Here is a 13,400-nt window from a genome sequence, read left to right as displayed (position 1 = left end):
GTCCGATTGGGTTATTGCAGACATTGTGTATGGATTACTGTGGATTAACTGCTCTTGCATGTCTGTTTCTCAATCTGTTTTCCTATACCTTTATTCTAGTTTGTCTGTCCTCTTGTCTAGCAATAGGTAGCCAATTTGAAATGCTGTTACTACAGCATAACTGTGCTGTGTGCTTATGTATTCCCAATATGACAAATTGGCTAATGTCAGCCACCACTTCTTAGTTTCTTGATCAATATGATGCGTTATTTAGGGTCAAGGGGTCAACTGGTTCATCAATAGACGAATTGCGCATTTAAGATGTATAGATCCAATTGTTTCTCTTTGAACAGGATTTTAGTCAGCAATGAATCATTCAGGCTACTAAAGGCAGGGAAGCAGCAGCAGGATATCAAGTGTGAAATATTTGGATGGATCTTTGACATCATCTTGCGGTATTGAAAGGACATCTGAATATCCAATTAGATGAATTACATCCAAATATTTGATGTATTATTCACATTATTATTATTCCCATTGATGGGATATTGGAATGAAATTAATTGACATTTGATTGAAATTATCACCTTATTTCTTTGCAAAAGTCTTTTGGCTAAGGCAAGACATTTAATTGATGTCAGATGAAATACAAATCCCATACCTTGTGTACATATCTGTGGTGGATTGTTGTGTCAACAATCGGTGTTGATATTGTTTGTTTGATCAATATTGATACACCCTTCAAATTAGTGGATTCGGCTATTTCAGCCACACCCGTTGATGACAAGTGTATAAAATCGAGCACACAGCCATGCAATCTCCATAGATAAACAGCAGCAGAATGGTCTTACTGAAGAGCTCGTGACTTTCAACATGGCACCGTCATAGGATGCCACCTTTCCAAGAAGTCAAATTTCTGCCCTGCTAGATTTGCCCCGGGCAACTGTAAGTGCTGATATTGTGAAGTGAAAGCGTCTAGAAGCAACAACGGCTCAGCCGCGAAATGGTAGGCTAAACAAGCACACAGAACGGGACCGCCAAGTGCTGAAGTGCGTAGCGTGTAAAAATCGTCTGTCCTCGTTTGCAACACTCACTACCGACTTTTTCCTCTGGAAGCAACACTCGTCGGGGGCTTCATGAAATAGTTCCAGTGAACTAGTTCCTTAGTTCCAGTGAAGGGAAATCTTAACGCTATAGCATACAATCACATTCTAGACGATTCTGTGCTTCAAACGTTGTGGCAACCGTTTGGGGAAGGCCCTTTCCTGTTTCAGCATGACAATGCCCCCGTGCACAAAGCGAGGTCCATAGAGAAATGGTTTGTTGAGATCGGTGTGGAAGAACTTGACTGGCCTGCACAGAGCACTGACCTTAACTCCACTGAACACCTTTGGGGTGAATTGGAACGCCACTATGCCGACTATGAGCCAGGCCTATTCGCCCAACCTCACTAATGCTCTTGTGGCTGAATGGAAGTAAGTCCCTGCATCAATTTTCCAACATCTAGTGGGAAGCCTTCCCAGAAGAGTGGAGGCTGTTATACCAGCAAAGGGGGGACTAACTCCATATTAATGCCCATGATTTTGGAATGAGATATTCGACGAGCAGTGTATGTAGTGTATGTTTATTTATTTTAAGTATCAACTCTTTGGCGACAATGTGATGACAGTTGTGTAGGTCCCATAGAGAATGATAGAGGCCTCTAGTGGCCAAAGGGCTATTGTTGCATTGGCAGCGCCATTGAGGGCTTCCATCATTTTAAAGTAGTCAAAGTAGTCAACTCGCCAATTTGGCGGGGATCAATATGGGCGGTAGCCTCAAAGGCGCTGCCCATGTTGTCAGAAACTCTTTAAAGGCACGTGTATAAAGTTGAGTCCTCTATCTATCTCTATGGTTGGTCAATGAACGTTGCTATCAACACGGCTGCAAATTGAAGATGGCGGACTTGCTGGGGACTGTGCCGTCAGATGAAAAAGAAACCGAAAATAAGGACAAAAAGAATGAGAAACGGCCATGGGATGATATACCAAGGTCGGGGGAAATCGGTAAAAATCCAGATCTGGCGGAAACATTGGGCTTTTACGATATAAATGCTGTCAGACGGGAGCAACGTGAACGTGACAACTCAGGTGGGTTTCCCTGGCACGCGCGCAGGTTTAAACGATGTCTTTAACGATCATTTTATCTGATAAACCGACCTCTCTATATGTCTAGAAATAATGCCTTGGAAGCTGACGATCGCATGAAAATCATTGTAAAATACAATTTTTCTATTATTGAGCTATCTTTGGGCTGGCCCACAGTCATTGGGGCTGTCCGGACTGAACGCACAACCAACCAAAGCATGTCATTGGCTTTTCGAGCTGTCAGTTTTAACCGTGTTGTCTTCAGAGTTGTTCGTTTGTAAAAAAAAAAATAGAAAAAAAAATACTTAGCTTTCAGTAAGTCTCTCACCTTTTGTATTAGTAGCATGTGATAATATATTCTAACTAACTGATCATTACAAATATTTTAAATGTGTCGACTAATTCCTCGAATGTTTTAATTCCCGGTAATTCGCGTACACGTGACGAACCGCACCTAGCCAAGGCAAGAGACGTCCAGCCTACGTGGAGGGGCAACAGTCACTGATGTTGGGATCAATGACAGTGTAGTGAACTACAGTAACATTAGTTAGCTACGCTATTTGCTTAGCACAGTTTTAATGTTAATGCTAACGTTGCCCGTCATGCCAATTTGTGTCAAAGAAGATGACACGTCTAGCTTGCTGCCTTCTGCTCTAGCTTATGGGCCGAGAGCGCCTAATTTGTATGCATACAGTACTGTAACTAGTACGCCGAGCTGTTACAAAAAGTAGTGAAATCAGGTCATCATCGCACTATCAGTCAAAATAGACAGTTATTCCTGTTGGAAATTGTGAGAACCTGTCATATACATACACGCAGTATCTCACAAAAGTGAGTACACCCCTCACATTTTTGTTAATGAGTATATCTTTTCATGTGACAACACTGAAGAAATGACACTTTGCTACAATGTAAAGTAGTGTGTACAGCGTGTATAACAGTGTAAATTTGCTGTCCCCTCAATAACACAACACACAGCCATTACTGTCTAAATCGCTGGCAACAAAAGTGAGTACACCCCTAAGTGAAAATGTCCAAATTGGGCCCAAAGTGTCAATATTTTGTGTGGCCAACATCATTTTCCAGCACTGCCTTAACCCTCTTGGGCATGGAGTTCACCAGAGCTTCACAGGTTGCCACTGGAGTCCTCTTCCACTCCTCCATGACGACATCACGGAGCTGGTGGATGTTAGAGACCTTGCACTCCTCCACCTTCCATTTGAGGATGCCTCACAGATGCTCAATAGGGTTTAGGTCTGGAGACATGCTTGGCCAGTCCATCACCTTTACCCTCAGATTCTTTAGCAAGGCAGTGGTCGTCTTGGAGGTGTGTTTGGGGTCGTTATCATGTTGGAATACTGCCCTGCGGCCCAGTCTCCGAAGGGAGGGGATCATGCTCTGCTTCAGTATGTCACAGTACATGTTGGCATTCATGGTTCCCTCAATGAACTGTAGCTCCCCAGTGCCAGCAGCACTCATGCAGCCCCAGACCATGACACTCCCACCACCATGCTTGACTGTAGGCAAGACACACTTGTCTTTGTACCCCTCACCTGGTTGCCGCCACACACGCTTGACACCATCTGAACCAAATAAGTTTATATTGGTCTCATCAGACCACAGGACATGGTTCCAGTAATCCATGTCCTTAGTCTGCTTGTCTTCAGCAAACTGTTTGCAGGCTTTCTTGTGCATCATCTTTAGAAGAGGCTTCCTTCTGGGACGACAGCCATGCAGACCAATTTGATGCAGTGTGCGGCGTATGGTCTGAGCACTGACAGGCTGACCCCCACCCCTTCAACCTCTGCAGCAATGCTGGCAGCACTCATACGTCTATTTCCCAAAGACAACCTCTGGATATGACGCTGAGCACGTGCTCTCAACTTCTTTGGTCGACCATGGCGAGACCTGTTCTGAGTGGAACCTGTCCTGTTAAACCGCTGTATGGTCTTGGCCACCGTGCTGCAGCTCAGTTTCAGGGTCTTGGCAATCTTCTTATAGCCCAGGCCATCTTTATGTAGAGCAACAATTCTTTTTTTCAGATCCTCAGAGAGTTCTTTGCCATGAGGTGCCATGTTGAACTTCCAGTGACCAGTCAGTATGAGGGAGTGTGAGAGTGATGACACCTAATTTAACACACCTGCTCCCCATTCACACCTGAGACCTTGTAACTAACGAGTCACATGACACCGGGGAGGGAAAATGTCTAATTGGGCCCAATTTGGACATTTTCACTTAGGGGTGTACTCACTTTTGTTGCCAGAGGTTTAGACATTAATGGCTGTGTGTTGAGTTATTTTGAGGGGACAGCAAATTTACACTGTTATACAAGCTGTACACTCACTACATTGTAGCAAAGTGTCATTTCTTTGGTGTTGTCACATGAAAAGATATACTCAAATATTTACAAAAATGTGAGGGGTGTACTCACTTTTGTGAGATACTGATATATAACAGCATAATTTAGCAATAATTCAAAACTGTTCAAAGGCGCTGAGGATTTTACCCCAAAATGAGCGTACACTGTCTTGAAATATTTTTACACTGTCTCGAATTATTTTTAAATTATGCTGTTATTTAAAAGTGCAGCATACCAGTAGGTTGTGTACTTTACTTCATAACTTCCTAAGTGGAATGGTAATTAATGATAATGCCACTGTTGCTCAGTTTTCCTCATACCGAAAGACTTAGCAAGTATATTAGATAAGCATTAGGGATAAAGTGGCATTTTAATTCAGTTGGCTCTGTTCTTATATGAATACTGATTTGGCTACATTATGCTTATTTTTTAGGACATATTTTGTTTTCTGTGTCGAGCTTCCCACAGTTGGCACACATACAGTACCAGTCAACTTTGGACACTCCTACTCATTCCAGGATTAATCTTTATTTTTACTATTTTCCGCATTGTAGAATACTAGTGAAGACATCAAAACTATGAAATAACATATGAAATCATGTAGTAAGCAAAAAAGTGTTAAACAAATCAAAATTTATTTGAGATTCTTCAAAGTAGCCACCATTTGCCTTGATGTCAGCTTTGCACACTCTTGGCATTCTCTCAACCAGCTTCTTGAGGTAGTCACCTGGAATGCATTTCAATTAACAGGTGTGCCTTGTTAAGTTAATTTGTGGAATGTATTTCCTTAATGCGTTTGAGCCAATCAGTTGTGTTGTGACAAGGTAGGGGTGGTATACAAAAGATAGACCAATTTAGTAAAAGACCAAGTCCATATTATGGCAAGAACCGCTAAAATAAGCAAAGAGAAAAGACAGTCCATCATTACTTTAAGACATGAAGGTCAGTCAATCAGAACTTTGAAAGTTTATTTTAAGCGCAGTCGCAAAAACCATCTAGCGCTATGATGAAACTGGCTCTCATGAGGACCGCTACAGGAAAGGAAGACCCAGAGTTACCTCTGCTGCAGAGGATAAGTTCATTCGAGTTACCAGTCTCAGAAATTGCAGCCCAAATAAATGCTTCACAGAGTTCAAGTAACAGACACATCTCAACATCAACTGTTCAGACGAGACTGCGTGAATCCAATAAACCACTACTAAAGGACACGAATAAGAAGAAGAGACTTGCATGGGCCAAGAAACACGAGCAATGGACATTAGACCAGTGGGAATCTGTCCTTTGGTCTGATGTGTCCAAATTTGAGATTTTTGGTTCCAACCTCCATGTCTTTGTCAAACACAGAGTATGTGATTGGATGATCTCCGCATGTGTGGTTCCCACCATGAAGCACGGAGGAGGAGGTGTGATAGTGTGGGGGTCCTTTTCTGGTGACACTGATTTATTTAGAATTGAAGGCACACTTAACCAGCATGGCTACCACAGCATTCTGCAGCGATACGCCATCCCATCTGGTTTTTGCATAGTGGGACTATCATTTATTTTTCCAACAGGACAATGATTTAAAACACACCTCCAGGCTGTGTAAGGGCTATTTGACCAAGAAAGAGATTGATGGAGTGCTGCATCAGATGACCTGGCCTCCACAATCACCCGACCTCAACCAATTGAGATGGTTTGGGATGAGTTGGACTGCAGAGTGAAGGAAAAGCAGCCAACAAGTGCTCAGCATATGTGAGAACTCCTTCAAGTTTGTTGGAATAGCATTCCAGGTGAAGCTGGTTGAGAAAGGCCAAGATTACAAAGCTGTCATCAAGGCAAAGGGTGGCTACTTTTGAAGAATATAAAATATATTTTGGTTACTACATGATTCCATATGTGTTATTTCATAGTTTTGATGTCTTCACTATTATGCTACAATGTAGAAAATAGTAAAAATAAAGGAAAAACCCTTGAATGAGTAGGTGTGTCTAAACTTTTGACTGGTACGGTGTATTTTGGCCATTATGTTGATAACCATGCGTACACCCAGCTGTCTTACCAAAATACGGTAATGCAAACTGGAGCGACAATAGCCCTGTTGTAACACAGCGCTAAGTGTTGTCATAATGTTATTCCAGATCCGTCGCTGGCTCGCTTCATGTGTGCTGAGCTGACCCGGGGCTACTTCCTGGAGCACAATGAAGCAAAATACACCGAGCGCAGAGAGCGAGTGTACACATGCATGCGCATTCCCAGAGAACTGGAAAAGGTAGGTACAGTAGAGACCCCCTTGACTTTTTTTTCATGCTGTTGTTTGAAGTACTGTCACCATGAATGTTTAAAATTGAACTTGTCTCAGCAGCATGCATATTTGATGCAAAGAGGGTAGAAATGACTAATTTGGTCAGAACCCTGCGCCAGGATAAAGTGACTAAGGGGGCAGTTGAAATCGGTGAGGGGGAACAATTTTGGTGGGTTCTTGCATTTGAATTATATTTAATTCTGCTTATATCAATCAAATGTATTTATAAAGCCCTTCTTACATCAGCCGATGTCACAAAGTGCTGGACAGAAACCCAGCCTAAAACCCCAAACAGCAAGAAATGCAGGTGTAGAAGCACGGTGGCAAGGAAAAACTCCCTAGAAAGGCCGGAACCTAGGAAGAAACCTAGAGAGGAACTAGGCTATGAGGGGTGGAGATTATAACATATGTTCATAGATGACCAGTAGGGTCAGATAATAATAACAGTGGTTGTAGAGGGTGCAACAGGTCAGCACATCAGGAGTAAATGTCAGTTGTCTTTTCATAGCCGATCATTCAGAGTATCTCTACCGCACCTGCAGTCTCTAGAGAGTTGAAAACAGCAGGTCTGGGACAAGGTAGCAGGTCCGGTGGACAGGTCAGGGTTCCATAGCCACAGGCAGAACAGTTGAAACTGGAGCAGCAGCACGAGCAGGTGGACAGGGACAGCAGGAGTCATCAGGCCAGGTAGTCCTGAGGCACAGTCCCAGGGAATCAGGTCCTGAGAGCAAGAGACTTAAATTCATACAGAAATACTCCAGATACAACAGACTGACCCTAGCCCCCCGACACAAACTATTGCAGCATAAATACTGGAGGCTGAGACTGGAGGGGTCGGGAGACACTGTGGCTCCGTCCGACGAAACCCCCCAGACAGGGCCAAACAGGCAGGCTATATCCCCACCCACTTTGCCAAAGCTAGCCCCCACACCACTATCTTCAACCACCAACTTATTATCCTGAAACAAGGCCGAGTACAGCCCATGAAAATCTCCCCCACGGCACGAACCCGAGGGGGGCGCCAACCCAGACAGGTTGATCACGTCAGTGACTCAAGCCACTCAAGTGACGCACCCCTCCTAGGGACGGTATGGAAGAGCACCAGTTAGCCAGTGACTCAGCCCCCGTAATAGGTTTTGAGGCAGAGAATCCCAGTGGAGAGAGGAGAACCGGCCGGGCAGAGACAGCAAGGGCGGATCGTTGCTCCAGTGCCTTTCCGTTCACCTTCACACTCCTGGGCCAGACTACACTCAATCATAGGACCTACTGAAGAGATGAGTCTTCAATAAAGATTGAATGGTCGAGACCGAGTCTGCGTCTCTCACATGGATAGGCAGACCATTCCATAAAAATGTAGCTCTATTGGAGAAAGCCTCCAGCTGTTTGCTAAGGAACAGTAAGGAGGCCTGTGACTGTAGCGTACGTGTAGGTCTGTACGGCAGGACCAAATCGAAAAGATGGGTAGGAGCAAGCCCATGTAATGCTTTGTAGGTTAGCAGTAAAACCTTGAAATCAGCCCTAGCCTTAACAGGAACCCAGTGTGGAGAGGCTAGCACTGGAGTAATATGATACAAATGTTTGGTTCTAGTCAAGATTCTAGCAGCCGTATTTAGCGCTAACTGAAGTTTATTTAGTGCTTTATCCGGGTAGCCGGAAAGTAGAGCATTGCTGTAGTCTAATCTAGAATTGACAAAAGCATGGATTCATTTTTCTGCATCATTTTTGGACAGAAAGTTTCTGATTTTTGCAATGTTACGTAGATGGAAAAAAGCTGTCCTTGAAACAGTCTTGATATGTTCGTCAAAAGAGAGATCTGGGTCCAGAGTAACGCCGAGGTCCTTCAGTTTGATTTGAGACGACTGTACAACCATCAAGATTAATTATCAGATTCAACAGAATATCTCTTTGTTTCTTGGGACCTAGAACTAGCATCTCTGTTTTGTCCGAGTTTAAAAGTAGACATTTGCCACCTTCCACTTCCTTATGTCTGAAACACAGGCTTCCAGGGAGGGCAATTTTGGGGCTTCACCATGTTTCATCGAAATGTACAGCTGTGTGTCGTCCGCATAGCAGTGAAAGTTAACATTATGTTTCCGAATGACATCACCAAGAGGTAAAATATATAGTGAAAACAATAGTGGTCCTAAAACAGAGCCTTGAAGAACACCGAAATTTACAGTTGATTTGTCAAGAGGACAAACCATCTACAGAGACAAACTGATATCTTTCCAACAGATAAGATCTAAACCAGGCAGAACCTGTCCGTGTAGACCAATTTGAGTTTCCAATCTCTCCAAAAGAATGTGGTGATCGATGGTATCAAAAGCAGCACTAAGGTCTAGGAGCACGAGGACAGATGCAGAGTCTCGGTCTGATGCCATTAAAAGGTCATTTACCACCTTCACAGGTATAGTCTCAGTACTATGATGGGGTCTAAAACCAGACTGAAGCATTTTGTATACATTGTTTGTCTTCAGGAAGGCAGTGAGTTGCTGCGCAACAGCTTTTTCAAAATGTTTTGAGAGGAATGGGAGATTCAATATAGGCCGATGATTAACATTTTTTCAAAAAAATCTGGGCCAAGGGTTGGCTTTTTCAAGACAGGCTTCATTACTGCCACTTTTAGTGAGTTTGGTACACATCCGGTGGATAGGGAGCCGTTTATTATGTTCAACATAGGAGGGCCAAGTACAGGAAGCAGCTCTTTCAGTAGTTTAGTTGGAATAGGGTCCAGTATGCAGCTTGAACATTTAGAGGCCATGACTATTTTCATCAATGTGTCAAGAGATATAGGATTAAAAAATTTGAGTGTCTCCTTTGATCCTAGGTACTGGCAGTGTTGTGCAGACTCAGGACAACTGAGCTTTATAGAAATACTCAGATTTAAAGAGGATTCCGTAATTTGCTTTCTAATGATCATGATCTCTTCGTTCATGAATTTATCACTGCTGAAGTGAAAGCCATCTTCTCTTGGGGAATGCTTCTTTTTAGTTAGCTTTGCGACAGTATCAAAAATACATTTTGGATTGTTCTTATTTTCTTCAATTAAGTTGGAAAAGTAGGACAATCGAGTAGCAGTGAGGGCTCTTCGATACTGTACAGTACTGTCTTTCCAAGCTAGTCGGAAGACTTCCTGTTTGGTGTAGCGCCATTTCCGTTCCAATTTTCTGGAAGCTTGCTTCAGGGCTCAGGTATTTTCTGTATACCAGGGAGCTAGTTCCTTATGACAAATGTTTTTTGTTTTTAGGGGTGCGATTGCATCTAGGGTATTACGCAAGGTTAAATTGAGTTCCTCAGTTAGATGGATAACTGATTTTTGTACTCTGACGTCCTTGGGTAGGTGGAGTCTGGAAGGGCATCTCGGAATCTTTGGGTTGTCCGAGGATTTATAGCATGGCTTTTGATGATCCTTGGTTGGGGTCTGAGCAGATTATTTGTTGCGATTGCAAATGTAATAAAATGGTGGTCCGATTGTCCAGGATTATGAGGAAAACATTAAGAGCCACAAGATTTATTCCACGGGACAAAACTAGGTCCAGAGTATGACTGTGGCAGTGAGTCCAGAGACATGTTGGACAAAACCCACTGAGTCGATGATGGCTCCAAAAGCCTTTTAGAGTGGGTCTGTGGACTTTTCCATGTGAATATTAAAGTCACCAAAAATTAGAATGACTACAAGATCCGATAGGAATTCAGGGAACTCGGTGAGGAACGCTGTATACGGCTCAGGAGGCCTGTAAACCGTAGCTATAAAAAGGGATTGAGTAACCTGCATAGATTTCATGACTAGAAGCTCAAAAGACGAAAACGCAGTCGGTTTTTTGTAAATTGAAATTTGCTATCATAAATGTTAGCAACACCTCCGCGGGATGCGCGGGGATATGGTCACTAGTGTAACCAGGAGGAGAGACCTCATTTAACACAGTAAATTCATCAGGCTTAAGCCATGTTTCAGTCATGCCAATCACATCAAGATTATAATCAGTGATTACTTCATTGACTATAACTGCCTTGGAAGTGAGGGATCTAACATTAAGTAGCCCTATTTTGAGATGTGAGATATCACAATCTCTTTCAATAATGACAGCAATGGAGGAGGTCTTTATTTCAGTGAGATTGGTAAGGCGAACACTGCCATGTTTAGTTTTGCCCAACCTAGATTGAGGCACAGACACGGATCAATGGGGATAGCTGAGCTGACTACACTGACTGCTAGTGGCAGACTCCACTAAGCTGTCAGGCTGGCTATCTCAATGTGTAGCTAGGGGAGTTATATCACACTACCGCAATTAACAAAGTTAAAATGCAGAGACTCCGAGACCACTGAGTGCTTTTGAAGTGGTAGGTAAGGTGCGAGATATGGAGCCCATCTCCGCTGCACTCTATCCGCACGATGGACTGCGCCCTACACACTGAAGCAAGGCCTACTTGACAATGAATATAGGCTACAAGGTATATAGGGTAATTCACTTATTACAAACAGCCTATGTGAATGCAGATGTTGTACAGACAGATGTCTTAACAAAATAATTCAAACTGAATGCAGAAAGTAATTGCCTAGTTATGCATGCAAAACAAAAGTACTGAATTACAGTTTGGCTTAGAATACTGACACAACTACGAATGCGAACAAATGAATATGAACAGAACAAAACAGCTGTAGGGCTACTATAGGCCTAGAAATAAAATATCAGATCGATAAAGGCATGACACGATCTATATTTAGGCTAGTTTCATTAACAGTAAACAAACACAATAAAGGCGAAGGCAAATAACAACAAAAAAACTGCCTACTACAGTGAGCTGAAGCCATGCACAGCTGTCTTGCCAAATAAATAGGCCTATAGGCCCGCATCAAACATATGTTTGCATCCCTATTTTGAAAGTGGTGATGCAGCTGCTTGTGTTTTCTCCGTCGCTCAGGTGTTTTCTTCGTCGCTCAGGCACCTATGCGCGCACACACAGAGACCCAGAGATATAACCACACACAAAGGTCAGTTCAGCACTGTTTGTTTAACTTTGCCCTTGATAATGTCCTGGTACATTTGGTGTTTCCAAGAGCAGTGAAATTAAGTTATTCTTATTCTGTTTTTGTATTGCTGTTCACATAGCATTTGTTATACAGTTGACACAAATTGGTAATTTGTATTGATCTACACAGAATAGTGTTTAGACCAACAAAATTCAAAAACGACAAGGCTACTTGCCACGTCACTTGTATGATGTATTGCAACAAAATGTTTTTCACCTTTATTTACCTTGGTAAGTCAGTGAAGAACAAATTCTTATTTCCAATGACAGCCTAGGAACAGTGGGTTAACTGCCTTGTTCAGGGGCAGAACGACAGATTTGTACCTTGTCAGCTCGGGGACGCTCTAACCACTAGGCTACCCTGCTGCCCCTATGCTGTCATAGCCATAATACGGCTGGTTTAGTGTCTCTATACAACCACAAGATGGTGATGTTGTAACACATTCCATTGAGAATATAAACAAACATTCCCCTAAACTCATCTGGGAATAATAAACCTCTTCACTAGAGTCTGATTCCAGAAATAGGTGAGTCAGGCTGCCTCTATCTCAGTCTCCTCAAACATTGATACGACACTTGTATGTGCCTTGAGGTACTATTCTGGACTACTGTTAATATGGATATCAAATGGACCTCAATCATCACATCATTTGCAATTTTTCATTTTCGATTTTGCCCTTGGGCAAGAGTGCTCCCTACAGACATTCACATTGAGACAGTGAACATCAGTGAAGATCAGTCGTCAACCTAGCCTAATCTACGTCCTCACTCTAACCCTCATTGGTTAGCTATATCATTCCAAGTCTTTGGGAACTGAGGAATGTGTGTAAACAGAGCATTGTGACCTTCTGGCTCTAGAAGCTCTGCCTGGAGTGGCTGAAGTTCCCCCAGCCAGGGACAGGTCAATGAAAGGATGACTTGTGACTCTGTTAGCCAACCCAACTAACACTACCTACTTCCTGGTGGGAAACAGGAAGTGTTGCAACCCCCTTACTGCTGGTGTTAGTGAGGCTAACGCAGGACACACTGGAGCTCGTGCACTTCCCTCCCTCTCATCATGAGATGATATGGTATTTGCCTTTTGAGAAGGTACAGTGGGGTCTGAAATTATTGACACCCTTGGCCTTGATAAAGATGAGCAATAATGGCTGCATAAAATAAATAATTCAAATATTGAGCTACATTGTATGCAAGAAAAATTGGGAAATGATTTTATACTAATACAATTGCTCAGAGAAAGTAATACAAAAAATATTGAATTCATATAAATAAAGTAGTCAAAAGTTTAGTATTCAGTCCCATATTCCCAGCAAGCAATGACTACATCAAGCTTGTGACTCTACAAACATGTTGGATGCCTTTGCAGTTCGTTTTGGTGGTGTTTCAGATTATTTTGTTCCCAATAGAATCAAATAATGTTATTAGTCACATGCGCCGAATACGACAGTGAAATGCTTACTTACAAGCCCCTAACCAACAATGCAATTTAAAAAATATGAATAAGAAGTAAAAGTAACAAGTAGTTAAAGAGCAGCAGTAAAATAACAATAGCGAGACTATATACAGGGGGGTACTGGTACAGAGTCAATGTGCAGGGGTACCGGTTAGTCGAGGTAATTGA

At 42.7% G+C, this 13,400-nt stretch overlaps 1 protein-coding gene across 2 annotated transcripts in view; it reads left to right on the top strand.

The window, feature by feature from the left end:
• Positions 1-1,327: 1,327 nt before the first annotated feature.
• Positions 1,328-13,400, top strand: part of LOC106611550 (transmembrane anterior posterior transformation protein 1 homolog) — a 34,230-nt gene continuing 22,157 nt past the window's right edge. Inside the window, exons 1-2 of one of the 2 annotated variants that reach the window (XM_014211865.3) lie at positions 1,328-1,454; positions 6,585-6,715. In XM_014211865.3, coding sequence (XP_014067340.2) covers positions 1,433-1,454; positions 6,585-6,715 — 153 coding nt within the window. In that variant the 5' untranslated portion in view covers positions 1,328-1,432. Of the gene's footprint in view, positions 1,455-1,806; positions 2,109-6,584; positions 6,716-13,400 lie in introns of those variants that run through there. The other variant, XM_014211864.3, reaches the window with a different exon arrangement.

Source organism: Salmo salar, chromosome 09, assembly GCF_965601325.2.
Source record: "Salmo salar chromosome 09, fSalSal1, whole genome shotgun sequence".
NCBI lineage: Eukaryota > Metazoa > Chordata > Actinopteri > Salmoniformes > Salmonidae > Salmo > Salmo salar.
Note: the sequence above shows the minus strand (reverse complement) of the source record. Positions and strands in the feature narration are given on the sequence as shown.